This window comes from Bufo bufo, chromosome 6 (genome assembly GCF_905171765.1).
Source record: "Bufo bufo chromosome 6, aBufBuf1.1, whole genome shotgun sequence".
In the NCBI taxonomy this organism is placed as follows: Eukaryota; Metazoa; Chordata; class Amphibia; order Anura; family Bufonidae; genus Bufo; species Bufo bufo.
Genome location: NC_053394.1, coordinates 327,292,387 through 327,319,210, shown reverse-complemented (window position 1 = coordinate 327,319,210; position 26,824 = coordinate 327,292,387). Strand labels below are relative to the sequence as shown.

The 26,824-nt window shown below is 46.6% G+C and overlaps 1 protein-coding gene across 11 annotated transcripts in view; it reads right to left on the bottom strand.

The window, feature by feature from the left end:
* Nucleotides 1–25,769, bottom strand: part of RBM39 (RNA binding motif protein 39) — a 41,492-nt gene extending 15,723 nt beyond the window's left edge. For 2 of the 11 annotated variants that reach the window (XM_040437274.1, XM_040437270.1), the window contains exons 1-4: nt 25,465–25,768; nt 6,246–6,306; nt 5,958–6,030; nt 4,554–4,603 (exon numbers count right to left, since the gene is read on the bottom strand). Coding sequence is in view for 10 of the 11 variants with exons in the window: in XM_040437270.1 (XP_040293204.1) it covers nt 4,554–4,578 (25 nt within the window). In the remaining variant the exon portion in view is untranslated. Of the gene's footprint in view, nt 1–4,553; nt 6,031–6,245; nt 6,307–25,464 lie in introns of those variants that run through there. The other 9 variants (XM_040437271.1, XM_040437273.1, XM_040437268.1 and 6 more) reach the window with 9 other exon arrangements.
* Nucleotides 25,770–26,824: the final 1,055 nt, after the last annotated feature.

Genomic DNA, 26,824 nt, shown 5'->3' with positions numbered 1-26,824 from the left:
TTCAGACATATTTCCATATTTATCACTAGAAAAAAGAAATCTGAAACAGGTTGGAATATTTGAAGGATATGCACTAAGACCCCCCCAAAAAAATCTAATAATTAAAAAAGAACCTGTCACCACATATATATATCTTCAGATTGCATTTTGTGGCGACAGGTCCTTTATAAACAACGTCTATGATGAAAAAACCTTTAGTTTTCAGTAAACCGTGAATTGGCTTTGCGTCTTGGCAAAAAAAAAAAAAAAAAACGTATCAAGAAGTTGTTGGAATAGAATGAAACGTGAGAATGTAATGATATTTGTGATCATGATATTAGACGGAAAGGTTACGTTTATAGGGGCTCTAGTGCCTGTGGACCTCCTCTAGTATGGATTCAAGATGAGATACGGTTGGGCTCTGAGACATACAGATTCCGTGTAGTATTCTGCGGCACATTTGCTCACAGATGTTTAAGCTGGGCCGGTAGATCCTGGACAGTCAGGTCCATAAATATTGGGACATTAACACAATTCTAACATTTTTGGCTCTATACACCACAATGGATTTGAAATAAAACGAAGATGTGCTTTAACTGCACTGTCAGCTTTAATTTGAGGGTATTTACATCCAAACCAGGTGAACGGTGTAGGAATTACAACAGTTTGCATATGTGCCTCCCACTTGTTAAGGAACCAAAAGTAATGGGACAATTGGCTTCTCAGCTGTTCCATGGTCAGGTGTGTGTTATTCCCTCATTATCCCAATTACAATGAGCAGATAAAAGGTCCAGAGTTTATTTCAATTGTGCTATCTGCATTTGGAATCTGTTGCTGTCGACTCTCAAGATGAGATCCAAAGAGCTGTCACTATCAGTGAAGCAAGCCATCATTAGGCTGAAAAAACCAAACAAACCATCAGAGAGATAGCAAAAACATTAGGGGTGGCCAAAACAACTGTTTGGAACATTCTTAAAAAGAAGGAACGCACCGGTGAGCTCAGCAACACCAAAAGACCCAGATGAGCACGGAAAACTGTGGTGGATGACCCAAGAATTCTTTCCCTGGTGAAGAAAACACCCTTCACAACAGTTGGCCAGATCAAGAACACTCCAGGAGGTAGGTGTATGTGTGTCAAAGCCAACAATCAAGAGAAGACTTCACCAGAGTGAATACAGAGGGTTCACCACAAGATGTAAACCATTGGTGAGCCTCAAAAACAGCAAGGCCAGACATGGTGAACAGCCTGTCGGATCCGTCCTGCCGCAAGTGTGAAAATACCCTTAGAGTTTGCCAAACGACATCTAAAAAAAGCCTTCACAGTTCTGGAACAACATCCTATGGACAGATGAGACCAAGATCAACTTGTACCAGTGATGGGAAGAGAAGAGTATGGAGAAGGAAAGGAACTGCTCATGATCCTAAGCATACCACCTCATCAGTGAAGCAGGGTGGTGGAAGTGTCATGGCGTGGGCATGTATGGCTGCCAATGGAACTGATTCTCTTGTATTTATTGATGATGTGACTGCTGACAAAAGCAGCAGGATGAATTCTGAAGTGTTTCGGGCAATATTATCTGCTCATATTCAGCCAAATTCTTCAGAACTCATTGGGCGGCACTTCACAGTGCAGATGGACAATGACCCAAAGCATACTGCAAAAGCAACCAAAGAGTTTTTTAAGGGAAGGAAGTGGAATGTTATACAATGGCCAAGTCAATCACCTGACCTGAATCCGATTGAGCATGCATTTCACTTGCTGAAGACAAAACTGAAGGGAAAATGCCCCAAGAACAAGCAGGAACCGAAGACAGTTGCAGTAGAGGCCTGGCAGAGCATCACCAGGGATGAAACCCAGCGTCTGGTGATGTCTATGCGTTCCAGACTTCAGGCTGTAATTGACTGCAAAGAATTTGCAACCAAGTATTAAAAAGTGAAAGTTTGATTTATGATTATTATTCTGTCCCATTACTTTTGGTTCCTTAACAAGTGGGCGGCACATATGCAAACTTGTAATTCCTACACCGTTCACCTGATTTGGATGTAAATATCCTCAAATTAAAGCTGATAGTCTGCAGTTAAAGCACATCTTGTTCGTTTAATTTAAAATCCATTGTATAGAGCCAAAATTTTTAGAATTGAGTCGATGTCCCAATATTTATGGACCTGACTGTATGTAGGCTGCCAAAGGTAGTGTCCCAGCTGGCCCATAAATGCTTAAATGGCTATAAATGGTGACTGGGGAGCCAAGGAAATGTTGCAATCTCGAGAAGATAATCCTGGAATACCTTGCCAAGCATGGGCGATCATTATCCTTCTGAAAAATTTCCTGCATGAGGGGCAGCACACGTGGCGGAAGGATGTCCTGCACACATCACTGAGCTGTCAGTGTCCCTCTTCTCATTACTAGGGGTGACCGACTGTCGCATGTGATATCTCCTCAGATCATCACACCAGCAGTTGGGACAGTGTGTCACTCCACAGCAAAGGCGGGACTGAAGCACTCACCACCAGGCCTCCATACTTGAACTCGACCATCACGGGATCCTGTCCAGAATCTGGATTCACTGGTAAAGACTATATGGTTCTAGTCTGTGGCAGTCCAAGTTTCTCGTTCACGACACAGATGGAAATAAAAGCGACAGGCAAGGCTGTCAATGGCAGGACATTTAATGGGCACTGTGACACCAAATTTCCTTCTGCAAAGCACCTGAAAATGGTCTGGGCAGAGACAGGGTTGTCTAATGAAGGTGCCAACGGTGTCTGGATGGCAGACAATACAACTGAGGGAGCTGCTCATGCTTGTCAGGCAGATCAAAAGATCCCTGTGGTCCGTCTGCCCCGTCCAGAGCCTGTTTGCTGTGTGTGTGCGCATGCCCTCACATAACTACTGCTCCTCACACCTCCTAAAAAGGTAGTTTGTCAAAATAACCATCCTGCTTCTCTCTGATGCACCCACTCAAATTCCTTTTAAAATGTTTATATTTTAATCGGGCATTTTGCAATGCAGCAGTGCATATGATTTTATTTTTTTATTGCCTCCCTTAATTATGGGGAAAGGAGGGAGATTAGAATTTTTTTAATATACTTTAAAACTTTATTTTAGCCCCCTCAGGGGACTGGAACGTACAAACATTAGCCTACTTTCACACTCGCGTTTGGTGCGGATCAGTCATGGATCTGCACAGACGGATCCGTTCAGATAATACAAACGTCTGCATCCGTTCAGAGTGAATCTGTTTGTATTATCTATAACATAGCCAAGACGGATCAGTCTTGACCACCATTGAAAGTCAATGGGGGACGGATCCGTTTTCTATTGTGCCAGAGAAAACAGATCCGTCCCTATTGACTTACATTGTGTGTCAGGACGGATCTGTTAGGCTGTTTCGTCAGACGGAAAGCAGCGTTGGTGTCCGCCTCCAAAGCGGAATGGAGACGGAACGGAGGCAAACTGATGCATTCTGAATGGAAAAGGATCCGCTCAGAATGCATTAGGGCAAAACTGATCCGTTTTGGACCGCTTGTGGGAGCCCATGACGGATCTCACAAACTGAAAGCCAAAACGCGAGTGTGAAAGTAGCCCTAGATTGCCTTTCCAACACACTGATATAATACATTAGAGTATGGGAAATTTATTATGTTCCGAAGCAGTACTGCCACCTGCCGGCCAACATTTGAATATATCTGCAATAGGCCTGGTAGCCTCATCGAGCCTATTACCAGCGACAAACGGCTTCCCCAAAACCTCAGCAGAGAGAAGCCGTATCTAGGCCCAGGAGTGCAGTGATCTTGTGGAAAGCCACCTCAATTGCCTTGGTCAGAACAGACCACGGCAGCTGAGGGCTTATGGCCCTTTGTAGATGAGCGTGTCATGCTGCGAGTCCGTAGCACAGCTCCTGCCTTGAACTCCCAGCACTGCCGGGGTCACATAGCATTATATTGATTTATGATGCTATGTAACCCTTAAAAGGTCTGGAATGTATTGGATAACAATGACAGCATTATGTCAGTGTCATCTAATACAATCCAGAACTGCAAGAGTTATGTAGCATCATAAATCAATATAATGATAAGTGACCCAAGACAGTGCTGGGAGTTCAGGCCAGGAGCTGCGCTGCAGACTCGCAGCGTAACACATGCTCGCCTGCAAAGGGCCTAAATGTCTGCTGTATAGGTCATCAATATAATATCTGCAGAGGTCCAACTCTTGGCACCTCCACTGATCAGCTGTTCAGGAAGTCGTGGCATCGGGAGCTCTGGTGAGCGCAGGGGCCTCCACCTGTTACCAAGCTCAGTCACATGCACTTGAATGGGGCTGAGATACGCCAAGGCCATGCTGAACGTGACATCACATGTCCTAGTTAGAGGTACAAGTGCTCGCAGAACACCGCTGCCTCTTCATACATCTGATTGGTGGGAGTCCAGGGAGTGTAAATTAAAAATTTCCAATCTGAGTTATCATGGGCCAACAATCATTTGTGAGCCAGAAAACTCAATTTGATCACATGGAAAAGATTACTTTGTGATATTACAATAACATACACAACATCATTATTAACAATGGCACCTACTTCTTGCTGCGCTCTTCATGTCCATTGGCACTGTTCAGTTTGTTCTCGTCCTAAGCAGGGTTGATAGAAGAACATCATGAGGGCGAAGAGGAAACAATTCAAGAGGGCAAAGGGTGAAAGGGATTGGAATGAGAGAATAAACAAAAATTTAATGACTAAATAACTAAAGTGTGTAAGGCTACAAAAAAAATGAAAATAAATATACACGGGAACTTGTTTAAGAGCTCCGCCACAATGTCAATCGTCTATAAAAGCTAAAATTAACTAATACAATTTGATTTAGTTGTCTATAATTAAACAGGTCATGTAGTAGGACATCCTGTGACTGTAGATGCTGATGCTGTAGTTTTGCCTACATGTGGAAAGTTGCATTGACTTAAACATTGGTTAGGTGCTGTGGTCCATATGGTCAGTACCAAGGCTATCGTTTGCCTATGCCCAAAGTGGCCACGCTAGCAGCAGCCACTATCCAATTCCTGTGACCGATGCCATTCCTGTGATCTTCGCCCATTTTCGATGGTGGGTTGGGACTGTAAGAGCTTGATGCCACCTCTGTCACACATCTCGCCCTGAAGCAAACAGGGATTCACACTGCTTTAGTAACGTCGACTCCCAAGAAAAATTAGCAAATATGTACCTGTCAATCCTAAACATTTCCCTACATCCATTCCTTTTAACATGGAAATAGCCATGTTTAATAAAAGCTCAGGAAGCCATTACATTATGACCAGTGTCTTCATTATGAGGGGGGGATTACTGCCAATACATAAACAAGCTTAAATAATTGTGGTAAATGGTCCACAATCCAAGTTCAAACACAAGTATTTGAAATGCATAGCCCATAAAATCTCAGAGCTTTTCTGTGCTTTGGCATGCAATTTACAGGTTAACTCCCCAAACATGGTGAGAATAGGTAGATTCTGCATTTGCAATTTTCATTAAGGCAACGCAGTAATATAATGCACCAAATACAGTACATGAAACCTGGGTTACAATACTACAGAACGTTGCTGAACTTAACGTACAAAACAGCATAGTACCCATCAGGTCATTTAATAAAAAAAGGGATAAAAAGAAAAAATTATTTAGTGGGAGAGCCAAGAACTTGGTCAAATTTCTTTACTCAAAGGCTGGATGCTTCCCACCTGTTCTTCGTCCTCTTAATTAAAAAAAAAAAAAAAAAGTTATACAAAAATGACAAAATATATTAAGAAATGTGCAGAGTAGAATCTGCTTGAACTGCCCTGATCTTGGCTGGTGGATAAGTGGATATTCTTGGAACCCCATTTCTTTCCCAAAACCACTATTCACCTTGTTGCTAAGCCAAACCGAAGCTCGGCAGTTCATAGGCAAGTCTTTTTACCTAGGGGACCACGGTACAGCGATACGTCACTCAATTACTACCTTATGATTGACAGTTCACACTGGAATCAAAGGTGAATTCATGGGAGTAGAGGTGATATATCGTTAGGCAAGTCTACAAAAAGAGATAGATGGGCATTTATTTATCACGCTGAAGTCAAACTACTGCACAAAATCATCACATCAACAGTAATCATTTACTTTTCAAGTTATGCAACATCTCCAAGGGATAAGTCACGAGCGCTCCAGGGGGGTTAGTTAACAGTTCTGCAGTAGTCTCAAGAATTAACTAAGCTTGAAAAATAAAAACATGTGACAGATCTTTCTCACCTTCCGGTAGGGCGCTTCCAGCATCGCTTCTATATCAATGTCATCAGCCATTTTGGTTTATCTAGAAAAAAAAAAAAAAAGTCTTTCAGATTGCTCAGAATCAAACTTCTACTCAGCGGCAAAATGGTCCATTACACAAACAAAGAACTTTTCCATAAAGTTATTTTTCGACTTGCTAACATTTGGTAAGATTTCAGATCGGAAAGAACGCAGTGCTTAGGAGCAGCACATGTTGGAACTGTATTTAAAGGGGTTCTTCAAATGCCCCCCATATGCCTGGGACCCTCAGACAATATACTTGCCCTGCTCCCCAGCACCAGTGTTGCTCCTGGTCCCCGCACGCGGATGAAAACATCCAGTGCCGGATGGGGGCAGCCAATGGCAGGAAGCAACAAGAACTAGCCTCCCTAGCGTCACCCCCTTCCCCACGGGGAGAAGCAGGGGCAGCCGTGTGGAGATCAGGAGAGACACTGGTGCCAGGGAGCAAGGTTAAGTACGGTATATTGTAGATGACATGCCTGGGCATATTGGGGGGGGGGGGGGGGGGGGGCATTTCTGGGGTCGGATAGCCCCTTTAACTAATATTTTTCCATAGTAAAGCTGAGTTCACATACAGTACTCTGGCACCACAATCACACAATACAGGAATCAGTGGACGCAGTATACTGCAGCTCCCACCGACTATAATAAGGTCTGGTGTTTACAGCATGGATACTGGTATTCTGCTGGATAAAATGTCCTTTTACATTCTGGATAACCCAGTTAGGGTTTCTCATTTCAGGACAGGATAGGTTTCAGTACCCAGATACAAAATTCAAACATATCACTCAGCAGATGAACTCCCTTCAATGTGGGAAATAGAGTCCTAAAGAGCAAACTTTAACCATTTGAGGACGGTACATTTTTTTCTTTTGCTTTTCATTTTTACTCGCGGGAGCATCGGAACTATAACTTTTTTTTACATTCACGTAGCTGCATGTGGTCTTGCTTCTTGCAGGAAACGTAGTACTTTCTAATGCCACCATTTATTGTTGTATACAATGTAGTAGGAAGCTGGGGAAAAAAAAAATTATTCAGAGGGGGTTGGAATTAGGACAATAAAAGCAATCCCGTCACCGTTTTAGGAGTTTTAATGTTTTGCGATGCAGTAATGCCTATGAAGTTTATTTTATTTTTTGTTTATTTGGGGGAAAGGTGAGGTAATTTGAATATATAATTTATGCCTCGTTCACATCACAGTTTCTCCTTTCCGTTCTCCGGCTCCATTGAGGAGCAGGAGAACCGAAAGGATGGATTCTGCAGATACTTTAGTCTCCGCTCAAAAATCATGTTCTGAGCGGACACCGAACGGACCCCATTATAGTCTATGGGGTCTTTAGGCTCCGCTACGCTCAGTTAGCTGCAGAATCCGTCCTTTCCGTTCACCTGCTCCTCAACGGAGCCGGAGAACGGAAAGGAGAAACGGTGATGTGAACGAGGCCTAACACTTTTTAACCATTCTCCCAGGGAACTTAAACATGTGATAATCAGATTTCTGTTAGACTCCAATGCAGTCTATGAGAAACTCACCACATTTCTATGGAGCCCAGCCACAAGCAGAGTCTCCATAAAGACATAGCTGCAGCAGCTTTGGATCCTTGAGGGGGCAGCAGCTGTCGCAGAGAATGAACAGCTCCCCCGATCACCGCTAGTAGGAGCCGTTCCAGCTCACTTTTCAGAGTTTAAATGCCATGATCACATTTGACCACACCATCCAAGTGGTTAAATGTCTGCACTTGACTATCGCCAGACGCAGACATTAGCCCAGGGTATCTGTGGTGTGAAACAGCAGGCACCAAGAGACTATGGCTGTACCTCCACTCTGGATTGGGTGCCACCCTTAGAAAGACAACATCCAACGTATGTATGCAGCAGGTGTCGTCAAAAAGGTAAACTCTGACCTGCTTTCTGCCAGTTTACTCTTCCAGTGGACACAATGGCAGTCTACTCTGCTGTGTCCTGTAAAAAAAAACTGTAGGTTAAAGAGTCTAAACTCTGCCCCAACAGATGTCAAAATTAATATCTTCGTCCAATACTTTTGCTCTTCTGGGAGTTAAGCCGCCAAAAAAGTCTGGTAGCGGCTTTCTCCACTCTATCCATTTGAAATACAGAATGTGTATGGCCGCTCTAAACAGCCACTGAATGCGTATGGCATCACGGAAGTTAATGGATCTGATGAAGGATGCCTTTCAATATCATTTTCGGGTATTCGAACAGATCTGCCCAGAGGAAAGCTCAGCAGAGCGCCACAACATGATTAGAGCAGCCTCTTATAATGACCACCCCTGTGAACGGCACTTAAAGGGAACCTGTCACCGGGATTTTGGGTATAGAGCTGAGGACATGGGTTGCTAGATGGCTGCTAGCACATCCACAATACCCAGTCCCCATAGCTCTGTGTGCTTTTATTGTGGGGAAAAACCGATTTGATACATATGCAAATTAACCTGAGATGAGTCAGAGCTTGAAAATATGACACTTCTCTGGTCACACAAATAAGATATGACTCTTATATTAATTTGCATAAAAGGCGGGAAGTACAAAAATGCATAATACTTATTGAATTCGTCTGCAAATGAAATTAAAAGTGTAATTTATATGTTTAGGGTAACACAATGAACATTTAGAAACGCTCAGTGAGGGTAGCATAGTAGAGGTGACAGGTTCCCTTTAATACACGGGTGCGGCAACATCAAACCCCACTATAGAAAGGCTGTATGGCAGCATGTGTCAAGCGACATTTGATATGATGTATTACAATGCAACACAGAAATCTGACTTGAATGGATTTTTTGCGATTGTCAGTCGTAGCATGTCCCATAGCGACATCATTGAAATTCATTTTTGCACGACCGATGTCGCCATGTAGCCGGGCCCTTATCCATGAGTGATAGCATTCTCTGTATAAGAGTGAACATAGCTGTCAGTCACTGATAATAATGCCCGTGTACAGAGAACTGTTCACAGGGGAAGTCATTAGTTAGAAAAAGCAAAAGGTACAAATCACAGATTTTACTGAATCTTTTCACATAAAACTATACATCAATCTCCTCTGCTCCTCCTGCTCTATGACATGCTGCCTGCAGACTGGATATTGTGGCGGCAGGTCCTCTTACACCGATTATAAGATATGAGCCTTTGTGTAAACACTCATTCCCGACTATTGGCCCATTTGAAAGGTGCCGACAACCACCTAATGAACAAGGAACAACCATTCACTCATCAGGTGGTAGGGTTGTTCTGCTGGCACAGAAAATCACTGTTCCTGTGCAGTAGATCATTCTGTCTGACAGATATCAGGGGTGTCCGCTTCATCTCTAATAACCTGACAGATCCGTACAAGTATAAAATAAAATCTGTCAATGATTACTGGACGAGCTAAAATGAGTAAGGTCCACGGCTATTGTGTAGAACAGGGAGATAACGCTGGTTAAGGGTCTATTCACACGTCCGTAGCATATTGCAGATCCGCAATACACCCGGCCGGCACCCCCATAGTACTGCCTATTCTTGTCCGCAATTGCGGACAAGAATAGGACATTCTATTTTATTTCAGGAGTCACGTACCGGAAGATCAGTAGAACAGATGCAGACCCATTCTGCGGACGTGTGAATGGACCCTTAGGCCTCATGCACACGACCGTTGTGTGCCCCCAAGGCCGTTGTTCCGTGATTTTCTGCGGACCCATTGACTTTCAATGGGTCCGTTGAAAACTCGAAAAATGCACCGTTTGTCATCTGCCTCCGTGATCAGTGTATCCTGTCCGTCCAAAAAATATGACCTGTCCTATTTTTTTGACGGACAACGGTTCACGGACCCATTCAAGTCAATGGGTCCGTGAAAAAACACGGATGCACACAAGATTGGCATCCGTGTCCGTAGGTTACTTTCATACAGACGGATCCGCAGATCCGTCTGCATAAAAGCTTTTTCAGAGCTGAGTTTCCACTTTGTGAAAACTCAAATCCGACAGTATATTCTAACACAGAGGCGTTCCCATAGTGATGGGGACGCTTCTAGTTAGAATATACTAAGAACTGTGTACATGACTGCCCCCTGCTGCCTCGCAGCACCAGATCTCTTACAGGGGACTGTGATACGCACAATTAACCCCTCAAGTGCCGCACCTGAAGGGGTTAATTGTGCGTATCATAGCCCCCTGTAAGAGATCAGGGGCTGCCAGGCAGCAGACCCCCCTCCCTCCCCAGTTTTAATTTCATTAGTGGCCAGTGCGGCCCCCCCTCTATTGTATTAATATCATTGGTGGCACAGTGTGCGCCCCCCCGCCCCCTCTATTGTATTAATATCATTGGTGGCACAGTGTGCGCCCCCCCCCCCCCTCTATTGTATAAAAATCATTGGTGGCAGTGTGCGGCCCCGCCCCCCTCCCTCTATTGTATTAATATCATTGGTGGCACAGTGCGCACCCCCCCCCCCTCTGTTGTATTAATATCATTGGTGGCACAGTGTGCAGCCCCCCCCCCTCCCAATATTGTATTAATATCATTGGTGGCACAGTGTGCGCCCCCCCCCCCCCCCCCTCTATTGTATAAATATCATTGGTGGCACAGTGTGCGGCCCCGCCCCCTCCCTCTATTGTATTAATATCATTGGTGGCACAGTGTGCGGCACCCCCTCCCTCCCTCTATTGTATTATCATTGGTGGCCAGTGTGCGTCCCCCCCCCCCTATTGTATTAATATCATTGGTGGCCAGTGTGCGGCCTCCCCTGCTAATACTTAGCAATATTAGAAGCATCATATTTACCTGCTGCGCTGTCTGTGACCGGCCGGGAGCTCCTCCTACTGGTAAGTGACAGATCATTAAGCAATGCGCCGCACAGACCTGTTACTTACCAGTAGGAGGAGCTCCCGGCCGGTCACAGGGAACACGGAGAGCGCCGACAGCAGTGCGATCCTTTTTCCCCATACGTTATCGGCAAAATGGATGCCGATAACGTTCAAAATCCTGAATATCGGCCGATAATATCGGTAAAACCGATAAATCGGTCGATCCCTACCCTGGACCACTGAGGTTTATTTTCCTGTATGGTTTATGTATGGAGCGCACTGTCCAGAGATCACAGACAGGACTATACTGCGCAACAGTCTGATATATTGTGTAAAAGACTGTCCTAAAACTGCCTCCTTTGCATTTGTCCCAGACCTCACCCAGTACTCCCTGCCATAACGACGCGACGTCCCTGCAATTCTTATTGCATTGATTTTTGCAGAATCTACCGCTCCAATCCCTAAGTGACAGATTTGGTACTTAGAGAAAGGTAGGGATTCAGTCTTCTGAAAGAGAAATTTTACTTAGTCAAATGGTCAGCTGTGGGGTCTAGGAACAGTGAGGGGGTGTAATGAAGTACGATGAGCCTCAAGATTGATGGGCTGGGGTGTGAAGGAGGAAGTGTTCTTGTATATTATAGTATATTCTTTATCCATGGGAAGTATCTTTAGTAGCTCATCTAGACCCATCTCTGACGCACAGTAGGAAAGCCCACCACTGCTCGCCTGCGCAGACAGGAAAGCCCGCCACTACTCACTTGCGAGTTACAGCAAGGAAGAATCTGGTAAGCCGCATCACCAGTAGATACCAATTCTTGTGTAATGTAAACATCTAGGCAGGTCAGGTAAGTATTCATCATTGTTATACACAGGCTACAACACTTAGGTCAGTATGACAACATGTAAAATCACAGACTCTTCCAAAGAACCATCCTCCAGAGAGTCTTGTACCTCTTCACTAGATCATCAAAATTAAAGTGAAGCCCTTTCATTAGGGTACTTTCACACTTGCGGCAGAGAGATCCGGCAAGCAGTTCCGTCGCCGGAACTGCCTGCCGGATCAGGCAAAACATATGCCAACTGATGGCATTAGTAAGGCTACTTTCACACTTGCGTTAGAAGCAGATCCGTCTGTACAGACGGATCCGCTCCTATGATGCAAACGCTTGCATCCGTTCAGATCCGTCAGCATAACACTTTTTTTCAGATCTGATTTTTCACTTCGTGAAAACTCAGATCCGACAGTATATTCTAACACAGAGGGTTCCCATGGTGATGGGGACGCTTCAAGTTAGAATATACTAAAAGAACTGTGTAAATGACTGCCCCCTGCTGCCTGGCAGGTGCTGCCAGGCAGCAGGGGGCAGACCCCCCCTCCCTCCACTGTATTTAACTCCTTGGTGGCCAGTGCAGCCGGCCTTCCCTCCCCCCACCTTTTTAACTCATTGGTGGCCAGTGCGGCCGGCCCCCCCTGTTTTTAACTCATTGGTGGCCAGTGCGGCCGGCCCCCCTCCCTCCCCCTTCCCTAATTGAAATGACCGACCCCCCCCATCATTGGTGGCAGTGGAGAGTTCCAATCGGAGTCCCAGTTTAATCGCTGGGACTCAGATCGGTAACCAGGACGCTACTGCATTCCTGGCTGCCATGGTTACATAGCAATTTTAGAAGCATTATACTTACCTGCTGGGCGCTCCTCCTACTGGTAAGTGAAAGGTCTGTGCTATAAGCAATGCGCCGCACAGACCTTTCACTTACCAGTAGGAGGGGGGGAGGGGGGCCAGCCGCACTGGCCACCAATGAGTTAAATATAGGGGAGGGAGGGGGGGCCGCACTGGCCACCAATGAGTTAAATATAGGGGAGGGAGGGGGGGCCGCACTGGCCACCAATGAGTTAAATATAGGGGAGTGAGGGGGGGCCGCACTGGCCACCAATGAGTTAAATATAGGGGAGGGAGGGGGGGCGGCCGCACTGGCCACCAATGAGTTAAATATAGGGGAGGGAGGGGGGGCGGCCGCACTGGCCACCAATGAGTTAAATATAGGGGAGGGAGGGGGGGGGGCGGCCGCACTGGCCACCAATGAGTTAAATATAGGGGAGGGAGGGGGGGGCGGCCGCACTGGCCACCAATGAGTTAAATATAGGGGAGGGAGGGGGGGGGCGGCCGCACTGGCCACCAATGAGTTAAATATAGGGGAGGGAGGGGGGGGGCGGCCGCACTGGCCACCAATGAGTTAAATATAGGGGAGGGAGGGGGGCGGCCGCACTGGCCACCAATGAGTTAAATACAGGGGAGGGGGTCTGCCCTTTGCTGCCTGGCAGCAGTCATGTACATAGTCCTTTTAGTATATTCTAACTTGAAGCGTCCCCATCACCATGGGAACGTTTCTGTGTTAGAATATACTGTCGGATCTGAGTTTCACGATCTAACTCAAATCCGATGGTATATTCTAACAGAGGCGTTCCCATGGTGATGGGGACACATCAAGTTAAAATATACCATCGGATTGGAGAAAACTCCGATCTGATGTTATATTAATAGGGACTCCTGACTTTACATTGAAAGTCAATGGGGGACGGATCCGTTTGCAATTGCACCATATTGTGTCAACGTCAAACGGATCCGTCCCCATTGACTTACATTGCAAGTCTGGACGGATCCGTTTGGCTCCGCACGGCCAGGCGGACACGAAAACGCTGCAAGCTGCGTTTGGGTGTCCGCCTGCTGAGCAGAACGGAGGCCAAGCGGAGCCAAACTGATGCATTCTGAGCGGATCCGCATCCACTCAGAATGCATTGGGGCTGTACGGATCCGTTCGGGGCCACTTGTGAGAGCCTTCAAACGGAACTCACAAGCGAACCCCGAACGCAAGTGTGAAAGTAGGCTAAGACTGATCAGGATCCTTATCAGTCTTAAAAATGCCTGATCAGTCGAAAAAATGCATTGAAATGCCGATCAGTCTTTCCGGTGTCATCCGGCAAAACGGATCCGGCATTTATTCTTTTCAGTCTGCGCATGCGCAGACCGGAAGGACGGATCCGGCATTCCGAATGCCGGATCCGGCACTAATACATGCCTATGGGAAAAAATGCCGGATCCGACATTCAGGCAAGTCAAGTTTTTTTTCCGCCGGAGATAAAACCGCAGCATGCTTGCCTGATCAGTCAAAATGACTGAACTGAAGACATCCTGAACGGATTACTCTCCATTCAGAATGCATGGGGATAAAACTGATCAGTTCTTTTCCGGTATAGAGCCCCTGTGACGGAACTCTATGCCGGAAAAGAAAAACGCTAGTGTGAAAGTACTTTAAGTCACAGACAACAGTTCATCTGATCAACCATCAGATCATAGAGCCAGTAGTGGGACAAAAGGTTCTGCCAACAGAGCTGAGCGAAAATTTAAAAGTTTATGGCTTAAGGAATTAGCTTGGCTTAGATATAATAAAGAGAAAGAAATGATGTACTGTGAGTTGTGTTCTAAGCAGGGCTGTGGAGTCAGTAGATAAATGTTCCGACTCAGTTTTATGTACTTCCGACTCAGACTCCTCTGTATTAATATGCGAATGTATTTTATACATTCCTTGAGGGAAAGAAACGCAACCTACCACAGGACTACTGGCTGGGAAGCCAACAAGTTTTTATAGCCTTAGCTAGTTTTTATAGCCTTAGCTAAATGACAGCAGTTTTTCCAATGGTTTACAGCTTCAGTCTTGAACTATTGGCCCTCCATTCCCTTCACTTATACAAGTGTCTCACTCTCTAGTCCTGCAAAAAACATTTATTTAATCCCTTATCAGTGAGAGGCTAGGTTACACATGGACGCTGCGTTCCCTGTAAAAGCAGAACACAACACTATGGAAAGTATAAGTATTGCAGCTCCTAATTTTGTGTGCCATATAGTGAAGCACATGAAAAGCGTGCTTCTTCACAGTCACTTAACGTGTTCGTTTTGCGGTTACGTGAGACACTGCATGCATTGGTCTTTATTCTTACAGTAGAGAAGTCATTAATTATAACTTTTTGTGAATTGGGACATTTAAACTTGCTTTTTTTTTTTTATTCCAATCTAAATTTAGTAGGAGTCAGAGTCGGTGCATTGTTTGCCGACTCCGAGTACCCAAAATTTCCCCCGACTCCGACTCCTCGACTCCACAGCCCTGGTTCTAAGGATGGCCCAGATATTGCTGGTAAAAAAAAGTTTACCAAAAGAACGCATCATTTCAAGAAAAACTATTAAAAAAAAAAAACGGAGTCAGAAGCATAGAAATGCTTGTGACAGTAGGATACCCAGGTGTGCCCCAACAGAGACACCTCTAGCCCATTCTGTGTCCAGAGCCTGTGTAAAAATGGCCGAGAGATTGCACATGAGGAGCTATGAATTATAAATTTTGCCTCAAATCTTGCTTATGAAAAAAAAACTAAATGGATATATCCAAAACGTATGATAACAACACAGTGCGCTGAGCTCATTGATTGCATTGCGGATGAATTAGGAGCCCAAACAGTAAATGAAGCTAGCAAGGCAATTTACATTTCAGTCATAACAGACTGTGGAACAGATGCATCAGGGAGAGAAAATGCGATTCTGTACTTAAAGGGGTATTCCCATCTTGATATTTCATTAAATAATCCCCCATTAAACTTTTTTCTAAATATATATGATAAAAAAAATAAAACTGTTCTCTTTCAAATCGAATTGTCACTATCCATTGTTGATTTTCGCTACCCATGGATACGGCCCACCGCTCGCATCCATGGGCCGCGCTTGCGCAGTGGTTTCCCTTGCAATGCTGCGGATCCATATTCTTTTGAGCCGCGTATAATACAGCTCTGCGCATGCGTGGCTGCCCGAACAGTTCGTGCAGGGAAGAGACAGTGCGGACAGCGTCGGAGGACATAATCGGTGGGTGAGTTATTTCTACGTGCACCACCAATTCCACCAACGATTGGGGGCTGATGGGAGGCACATGGGGGGCCGATGGAGGCAGCAGAGCTGAATATGCTGATGTTCAGCCATAGTTCTAATGGGGAAGGGAATAGACTGATGTAGCAGAGCTGTATATGTGGCGGGTCAGCATCAATGCTGGTGGAAGAGAGAAACAGATGTAGCAGAGCTGTATATGAAGCTTTTCAGACAGTGCTAGTGGGGGAGTAGAATAAATATGTAGCAGGGCTGTATAGGAAGCCATTCAGTCAAAGTGATGTTAAAGGACTGGAGAAGACATATGTAGCTGTGCTGTATATGCATCTATAAAGATACATAGTGTAAGGTTTATACACAACTGGAGTACAGCTGTAATGGAAACAAATCTGCATCAGTGCTGGTGGGTGGGGGTTGGGCAAGCTTTTGAGCTAATGTATAATATGGAATTATAGTTTTTGATGCACAGAATGGGTTTGTAAAAGATGTGAGATTTTGTGTGTAAAACTGCAGAACAGCCACATGTTACTGTACACTGAGCTCACTTCACATGGCTTCACATGATTCCCCAGCAGGGGGAGGGGCCTCACAGACACTGCAGGCTGCCAGGCTGATGACTCATACTCTTCACATGAACTAGCACGTAAGGACTGAGTTCTCAGTGTGATGTCATAAGGAGGCGTGGCCGGCCTTCAGCTTTAGCTGCAGGAAATCAGGAAGTGAATTCTGCTGTAACTGCAGCTCAGGCTGATTTAGCAAGATGGGAATACCCCTTTAAGGTACATTTAGTCTGGTATACCAGTAAAGAGTCTTGCTGGATTAGGCTACTTTCACACTTGCGTTTGGTGCGGATCCATCTTGTATCTGCACAGACGGATCCGCATCAATAATGCAAACGCTTGTATCCATTAACAGATCCGTTTGCATAAAAAAAAGTCTAAGTCAAAACGGATCCGTCTTGACTTACATTGAAAGTCAATGGGGGATGGATCAGTTTTTAATTGCACCATATTGTGTGAGTGAAAAACGGATCCGTCCCCATTGACTTACATTGTAAGTCAGGACGGATCCGTTTGGCTCCGCATAGTCAGAGGGTCACCAAAACGCTGCAAGCTGTGTGTTTTAGTGATCGTCTAAAAACACAACGGAGACCAAACGCAGCCAAATTGATGCATTCTGAACTGATCCGTTTTGGGCCGCCTGTGAGAGCGGGGGGACGACGACACAAAAGTATCAATTGGGTATTGATATTTCGATACCGGCAACAACCCTACTTGCGTGAGACGCTGGTTTGAAACCAAGAGGAAGCCTCATTATTCTCGATGGCCAAGTGGCACTGATTCAGAATTGGAGCAATAAGTTGTCTATTAACCCATTAAGGACCCGTGACGTACATGTATTTCATGGTGATCAGGCGGGTGGGTGCAGGAGCTGCGCCCACCCGATCAGCGGCGCATTAACCTTTGATGTGCCGCGGTCAGCGCTGACGCGGCACGTGCAATGTCGGGCGGGGATCTGAGCTGCCATCGGTCCCCGTGCGGTTGTGACGGGGACCCGATAGCAGGGAAGGCAGCGCAATGCCTTCCTTAGGCATCTGCGCTGCCTTCCGGTGGAGAGCCTGTGAGATCCAGCCCCCTGGGACATGGTGTAAAAAAAAAAATCCAGCAAAATCTGCCTTCCAAAAACCATATGGTGTTCCTTTCCTTCTGTGCAATGCTGTGTGCCCGTACAATGGTTTACGACCACATATGGGGTGTTTCTGTAAACGATGGAATCAGGGCCATAAATATTGAGTTTTGTTTGGCTGTTAACTGGAAAAAAAATTATTCAAATGGAAAATCTGCCAAAAAAGTGAAATTTTTAAATGTTCTCTCTATTTTCCATTAATTCTTGTGGAACAACTAAAGGGTTAACAAAGTTTGTAAACTCAGTTTTGAATACCTTGAGGTAGGGGTGGGCGGTATAGGCGATATGCGATATAAATTTGGGCCACGATATGGATTTTCGCCATATCGCCGGACCGCGATATGATCGCGCTCTCTGCACGCAACATTTTCTCCTGATGAGCCGGCCGGCACAGTGGAGGGAGAAGGAGGGAGTCCCTCCCTCCCCACTGTGCGCGGCTGCCGCTAAACACCGATGAGGACAGAGTAGGAGGAGGAGGGGAGGGACTGTGGCCACTGCACCACCAATGAATGTGCCGGCCATATCCCACAGGGTCCCCCTCCTCCCCCCCATCATTAGTGGCAGTTCCGATCGGAGTCCCAGCAGTGTAATGCTGGGGCTCCGATCGGTTACCATGGCAGCCAGGAGTCACGCTACTGAAGCCCTGGCTGCGATGGTATGTTAGTGAGCAGCATTATACTCACGTGCGCCGTAGCCGCCGGGCGCTCCTTCTGTCTGTGCGGCGGATTGCTAATGCTTATAGCATTAGCAATGCGCCGCACAGACCTATGAGAAGGAGCGCCCGACGGCCACAGTGCACGTGAGTATAATGCTGCTCACTAACATACCATCGCAGCCAGGACTTCAGTAGCGTCCTGGCTGCCATGGTAACCGATCGGAGCCCCAGCATTACACTGCTGGGACTCCGATCGGAACTGCCCACTGCCACCAATGATGGGGGGGGGACCCTGTGGCCACTGCCACCAATGATTAATACTGGGGGGGCACATCAGAGGCTGGGGGGGGGGGCACATCAGAGGCTGGGGGGGGGGGGGCACATCAGAGGCTGGGGGGGGGGGCACATCAGAGGCTGGGGGGGGGCACATCAGAGGCTGGGGGGGGGGGCACATCAGAGGCTGGGGGGGGGCACATCAGAGGCTGGGGGGGGGGCACATCAGAGGCTGGGGGGGGGGCACATCAGAGGCTGGGGGGGGGGGCACATCAGAGGCTGGGGGGGGGGCACATCAGAGGCTGGGGGGGGGGCACATCAGAGGCTGGGGGGGGCACATCAGAGGCTGGGGGGGGGCACATCAGAGGCTGGGGGGGGGGCGCACATCAGAGGCTGGGGGGGGGGCGCACATCAGAGGCTGGGGGGGGGGCGCACATCAGAGGCTGGGGGGGGGGCACATCAGAGGCTGGGGGGGGGGCACATCAGAGGCTGGGGGGGGGGGGCACATCAGAGGCTGGCTGCCATGGTCAGCTCCCTGCTGTTGTGTGCACAAAGCACAGGACAGCAGGGAGAGTGTAAAGTCCTATTCACCCTAATAGAGCTCTATTAGGGTGAATATGACAAGGGTTCTAGCCCTTGAGGAGGCTAATAGTTATTAAATAAAAAGTTTACCCCCCCCCCCCCATATAGAAAACAATATATCGCAATATATATCGCACATGCTTAAAATTATATCGCAATATAGATTTTAGGCCATATCGCCCACCCCTACCTTGAGGGGTGTAGTTTGTAAAATGAGGTCATTTTTGGGTGGTTTCTATTATGTAAGCCTCAGTGACTTCAGACCTGAACTGGTCCTGAAAAAGTGGATTTTAAAAAGCCTTTTAACGTCCCCAAAAAATAAAAATGGCATTCACAAAATGATCCAAACATTAAGTAGACATATGGGGAATGTAAATTAATAACTATTTTTGGAGGTATTACTATTAAAAATAGTAATAGTAGTTTTTGGTAAATTTGGATTTTTTTTATAAATAGAAATACATTTTTTGACTCCATTTTACCAGTGTCATGAAGTACAATATGTGACGAAAAAACAATCTCAGACTGGCCTGGATAAGTAAGAGCGTTTTAAAGTTATCACCACATAAAGTGACTGTCAGATTTGCAAAAAAAATGGCCTGGTCCTTAAGGTAAAAAATGGCCGTGCCCTAAAGGGGTTAAGGACTGCAAATAGTTTTAGGCTCAGTTCACACCTGAGCGTTCTGAAAGGAGCGCTCTGTATGCGCGATTGTACGGGCGTTTACAAGCGCGCATACAGAGACAAGCAAACACACATTGTCGCGCGTTCCCGAAAGTCTATGTACGGGAACGCGCGACAAACGCCCGAAAAAACGCTCATGCACTTGTTTGAGTGTCGGGCGTTTTACAGCGCGATCGTACGCGCTGTAAAACGCCCAGGTGAGAACCATTCCCATAGGGAAGCATTGGTTTTTCCTTGTTGAGCGTTTTACAGCGCGTAGGAACGCGCTGTAAAACGCTCAGGTGTGAACCCAGCCTTAATGTTTTTTGTTGGCTGTAAAAAGAATGAATCCAAAAGGACATATGGGCAACTGCACAAGGTAAGACAAGTCTTCTAATTATAATAAAAAATTAATTATTTTAAATTTGGCGACTAAAAAATTCATTTGGCTCCTAAATTTTTCAGATTAGGAGCCAATGGCTCCTTGATATTTGTATTAGTCTGGAGCACTGTATTTGCATACATTAAGGCCTCTTTCACACTTGCGTTGTTGGGATCCGGCATGCACTTCCGTTGCCGGAGGTGCCTGCCGGATCCGGAAAAACACAAGTGTACTGAAAGCATTTGAAGACGGAACCGTCTTCCAAATGCTTTCAGTGTTACTATGGCACCCAGGACGCTATTAAAGTCCTGGTTGCCATAGTAGGAGCGGGGAGCGGTATACTTACAGTCCGTGCGGCTCCCCGGGCGCTCCAGAATGACGTCAGAGCGCCCCATGCGCATGGATGACGTGATCCATGCGCTTGGGGCGCCCTGACGTCACTCTGGAGCGCCCGGGGAGCCGCACGGACGGTAAGTACACTGCTCCCCCGCTCCACTTACCATGGCTGCCAGGACTTTAGCGTCCCGGCAGCCATGGTAACCACTCTGAAAAAGCTAAATGTCGGCTCCGGCAATGCGCCGAAACGACGTTTAGCTTAAGGCCGGATCCGGATCAATGCCTTCCAATGGGCATTAATTCCGGATCCGGCCTTGCGGCAAGTGTTCCGGATTTTTGGCCGGAGCAAAAAGCGCAGCATGCTGCGGTATTTTCTCCGGCCAACAAACGTTCCGTACCGGAACTGAAGACATCCTGATGCATCCTGAACGGATTTCTCTCCATTCAGAATGCATTAGGATAATCCTGATCAGGATTCTTCCGGCATAGAGCCCCGACGACGGAACTCTATGCCGGAAGACAATAACGCAAGTGTGAAAGAGCCCTAAAACTTAATTTTTCTTAGCAATGCGGGCACATATGACCAAGGGACCAACACAGATGCCTTCAGCTGCCAAATGCACATGTAACAGGTCAGCCAGTGTCATAGGTAAAAATCTGCTGACAGATGCCCTTTAATGTGTCAACATGGCCTTCAGAGAGCTGCATTCACAATTCTCATGATAAGAGTCCATTCACACGTCCGTAGTGCATTGCGGACCTGCAAAATCCGGATCCGCAATACACCCGGCAGGCACCCCCATAGAACTGCCTATTCTTGTCCGCAATTGCGGAAGTTCGGGAGGGGGCGCTCCGGAAATGCGGACAACACACCGTGTGCTGCCCGCATCCATTCCTGCCCCATCGAGAATTAATGGGTCCGCACCCGTTTCCGGATAATTGCGGAAAGGGCACAGACACATTCTACGGACGTGTGAATGGACCCTTAAGCATACTTTGTCCACAGTTATGAGCCTTTGAGAACTCCTTTCCCAAATAACACTCTCCCTCGCCTTCCCCCAAAGGAAGTGCTGAATACCAAGCAGGAAGGAAGTGAATGGTAGTTTCAATTTTGTAACCTGCAGAGGTCTGAACTCCACTGTAGATGAGCTTGAGATATAATATAAACCTACCGTATACACAAAGAAATCTGATGTGCTATGTAGATTTTATCATTAGATACTGTGAAATGGGAGTTTACATGTAAACTGGATCTTTTACATTTAAGAAAACTAATTGAGCAAAAAGGCGCCCCAAACAGGGTTAAAGGGAGAGCCAACCGAACTTTCCACTACTCAATAAAGGTCCCTCCGCATAGTGTAAGCGCTCAGACTGGACTGTTTCATGTCAGTGGGAGCAAAGCATTTTTATATATGTATTCATTTAATATTAGATAGGAGGGGATTTAGCCTTGGAAGAAAGGAGTACAAGTTTCATAAATTCGCCATGGGCCCCTACCCCCATACTGATCATTAATTTTCTTATCTCAAACTAAATATAGTAAGGGCTCATGCACACCAACGTATTTTCTTTCTGTGTCCGTTCCGTTGTTTTTTTTTGCGGACTGTATGCGGAACCATTCACTTCAATGGGTCCACAAAAAAGGAAGTTACTCTATGTGCATTACGTTTCCGTACGTCCGTATTTCCGTTCTGCAAAAAAAATAAAAATAGAACATGTCCTATTATTGTCTGCATTACAGACAAGGACAGTACTGCTCTATGAGGGACCAGCTGTTAAAGTCAGAAAAATACGGAACGCACAAGAATGTCATCCATATTTTTTGTGGATCAGTTTTTGCGGATCTCAAAATACATACGGTCATGTGGGTGAGCCCTAACTCAAAGCTTGTCTATACTGTGACACTTTTCCTGTGTGTAAATATGTGCACTGCTCATTATAATAAAGAAGGGCATGACGAGGAACACATCTTGTATGTATCTGTGTCCAGACCTCAACTTCAGAACCATTAGGACACCGCATCACATCAGCATAGTACTTCCACCAAGTGATTGCTTTCAACTCTCCGTATGCAAAGCCCCATTACTGGGGAATGATGGGGATTGCGGTTTTTCAACAAGCCGCCCAGACACTGGATTATTTTATGGCAGTCTTCAGACTGTGCCGCATTTAGGAACGCCAAGACGTTGAAATGCACTTTCCTACCCCGGTCCTAAGATGGCCATCGACATGCAGGAGAATGGGTAGCAGTAACGGCCCTTTTAAAAAGGAACAATAATAATCAGGCCAATTTGCGGGGATGAGGGTTTGTATAAATGCTCGTTCCTGACAATCTGCCAGTGTAAAAGGTGCCGGCTATGACCCGATGAACGAGCAGACCATTGTTAGTCAGGTGTCCGTGTCGTTCTGCCGACATGTAAAACCGTCCCTGTGCAGATTGCTCAGTCTAGACAACGGTCCTGAATCAATCGCCCCCATAGCGGAGGGGATTGCTGAAGGTAACGGCAGCCCTCATCACTGCTGCTGATCGGACATATCAGGAGTACTGTTGAGCGAACTTGTGTTTTAAGTTTGGCATCTTAAGTTCGGGTTATCGAAGAATCGCATTATGGATTCCGCTACCACGGACCATAACAGAATTTAGCATCCATAACGCGATTCTTCGATAACCCGAACCTTAGACGCCGAACTTAAAACACAGATTCGCTCAACACTAATCAGGAGCGTCTGCTTCATTCCCAATAATCTGCCCATAGTTCGAGGACTCAGCTGGTGGGTGATGCGTACCATGGTGCCCCATGTAACCAAAGGGTGGATAATACTGTAAAGAGGTTGGCAAACATTTACCATCTATGCACAAGGTAGAGGGAAAACGTACGATTGCTGAGGGTCCGACAAATGGGACGGCCACAATTCTAAGAACGCTCACATCTCCCCCATTTGAATGTTACAGCGGTCATACAAGTAGTGCTCCATTCACTGACTATAGCCGAGTAGTGTTCATCCGTCAGAAGTACATGAAGCCGTCATGTGCACACACGACCATCGCTCCACTGAAACAGGGGATCCACACTTATGATTGGTGGGACCCCGGTATCATATGTCTGTACTGTGGATAGTTCATAAATGTTATCCATGGACCACCCCTTTAATTGTTCACAGCCAGTGATGGCCAGTTCGCCGGTGAACACATGCGGGCTGCCATCTTAAATCACAAATCCGGCGAGGCACAGGTGCGGTCACCGGGAGCAGGCAGTTCTGAGAACAGCCTCCGGGGGCCTTCATCGGGCTGTTCTTGGAACTGCCTGCTCCCGGTGACCGCATTTGTTTCAGACCGGCTCGCGGCACAGGTAAGGACTTACCTGTGCCTCGCCGGACTTGTGATTTAAGATGGCAGCCCGCATGTGTTCGCGGGCGAACAATGCAAACTGGCCATCACTGTTCACAGTATCTATGTCCAAGTTACAAGACATGTGACTGGTGTAGACTTCTATGCGAGTCGTGCTAGGTAAAAGACAAGAAAAAGTTTATTGTTGTCGGTATTCAGAAATTATAACTAGAGATGAGCGAATTTCATATTTTGAAATTCGTTCACGCTTCATTTGGAGGTAAAAGCAGAATTGCGTTATGGATTCCGTTACCATGGACCATAACGCAATTCTATGACGGAATGCATAACGGAATCAGTTATGCAGCCCATAGACTTCTATTATGACGGAATAAATAACGGAATGCCTCTAAATTCTGCTTTTACCACCAAACAAAGCGAGAACGAATTTCATAACATGAAACTCGCTCATCTCTAATTAGAACTAAAGACTAGAACCGTTTATATATCTATAGGATAATACAATGTCATAGGACGGCACAGAGGTATGTGTGCTGAGGAGCTGCCAGGGGCCATGGTGCGAAGGTCACATGTGCTGAGGAGCTGCCTGTGCCATCACACAAAGGGCATATGAGCTAAGGAGCAACCCAGGGTTTCCAATGAAGGGCACATGTTCTAAGGAGCTGCCAGGGGCCATCATCATGTGAAGGGCACATATGTTGAGGAGCTTCCAGGGGCCGTCATATAAAGGACACATGTTGAGGAGCTGCCAGGGGCCATCATATAAAGGGCACATGTTGAGGCGCTTCCAGGGGCCATCATATAAAGGGCACATGTTGAGGCGCTTCCAGGGGCCATCATATAAAGGACACATGTTGAGGAGCTGCCAGGGGCCATCATATAAAGGACACATGTTGAGGAGCTGCCAGGGGCCATCATATAAAGGACACATGTTGAGGAGCTGCCAGGGGCCATCATATAAAGGGCACATGTTGAGGAGCTGCCAGGGGCCATCATATAAAGGGCACATGTTGAGGCGCTTCCAGGGGCCATCATATAAAGGGCACATGTTGAGGCGCTTCCAGGGGCCATCATATAAAGGACACATGTTCTGAGGCGCTTCCAGGGGCCATCATATAAAGGACACATGTTGAGAAGCTGCCAGGGGCCATCGTGTGAAGGGCACATGTTCTGAGGCGCTTCCAGGGGCCATCATATAAAGGACATATGTTGAGGCGCTTCCAGGGGCCATCGTGTGAAGGGCACATTTTCTAAGGAGTTGCCAGGGGCCGTCACGCGAAGGGCACATATGTTGAGGAGCTGCCAGAGGCCATCATGTGAAGGACGGCACAACCATATGGCAGCAGCCCCGTCACACTGTGGAGCTCCTAATAAAATCAGAAGCGCAGACTTACATCCCCGGCGGATCCACAAGCCCCTCCGCCTTCACCGCCACAGCACGAGGCAGAATAAACCGCCACCGCAGAAACACACGTTACACGACGACTAGACACTAAGCCAACCCTGACTAGATCGAATACGCGGAAGGTAGGTAGTCGACTTACCTGAGGTGCGGCCCCGCTTGCTTTGCGGGCTGATAGCTACTAGGCCTCGGCCTTGTTTGTGCTGAGAAGGAAATGGCGCCGAGATCTACAAAGAGAACAGGGCGTCGTTACTGGCTAACAACGCTTGTATACAAGATGGAGAGGAGAGACGGACAGGAAGGGAGACCACCGCCGGGAGTATACTGCTACAACGGGGGGCTTTGGGGCGGGAAGATGACGGGCCGCGTAATGGCAAACCTACGACTCCCCGAAATGGCGGCTGCCAGTCTCCTCACACCAGCACGGGGTTTCCAACAAGAACAACCAGGGGCGGCGTGACGACTCCAGCTAGGCGTGGCCGCACGGCAGAGCTGCTGCTCGTCAGCTGGCTGGGGGAGGTTTCCCGCCTCTGTGCTCGTGAGGTAGGAGGTCTGTGGTAAAAGCTGTTACATAAGTGCTTTCTGTTGTGTCTTTTTCCGATTTGTTTCTTTTACTCAGTAACTAACTAAATATAAATACATACATACATACATAATACACACATTTATCAAAACTGTTGTAAAAGGAAAACTGGCTTAGTTGCCCATAGCAACCAATCACATTCCACCTTTCATTTTTTAGAGCTTTAGAAAATGAAAGGTGGAATCTGATTGGTTGCTATAGGCAACTAAGCCAGTTTTACTTCTGGATGCAGTACATGCTGGCACACACCCATACACTGTACACCTCCCTTCTATGAAGTTCCCCCCTCATGCAACTATTGTATATTGGATTTCCAGCTTTAGGCACACCTTTAGCGAAGTTAGGTCAGTATGCCGGGTGCGTATGAGCTGAATTTGTCTGTATAACGGCTCTGGTGACACTGGAAGTGTTGTACTAGGGGATCCTGCGGAATAATGGTTGACGTGAGATGTATGTGAGATGTACGTTCACACAACTGTATTTTCTATCTGTGTGCTATCTGTGTTTTTTTATGGATTCATTTCTGTGGGGTCATGTGATCACTGGTAATCTCTGGGGCATAGTAGAGCTGCAGGGTCTCAGCAAACCCCAATCAGCTCTACCTTGTACAAAGCTCCCACAAAGAGCTGTTTTCCCCTGTAACTGGGGATCCTTTGGATGCCCCAATTCCGGTGAAAATAGTTAAAAATGCAACAACAAAAAGAAAATAGTATAAATAATAAAGCCAATTGAAATAGTCACCATTATCGCCCCGTTCACGCAAAAATATCCATATTATATAGCAAAACGACCAACAAAAAATATGGAACCCATTTTAATCATTTATATTGGTGTCATTTTGCATGTTTAAAGACCGAAGAGCTATAGTTTGAAAAAAAATGACTTTTTTTAAAACAAAATTGCTGTTTTTCCCAAATAA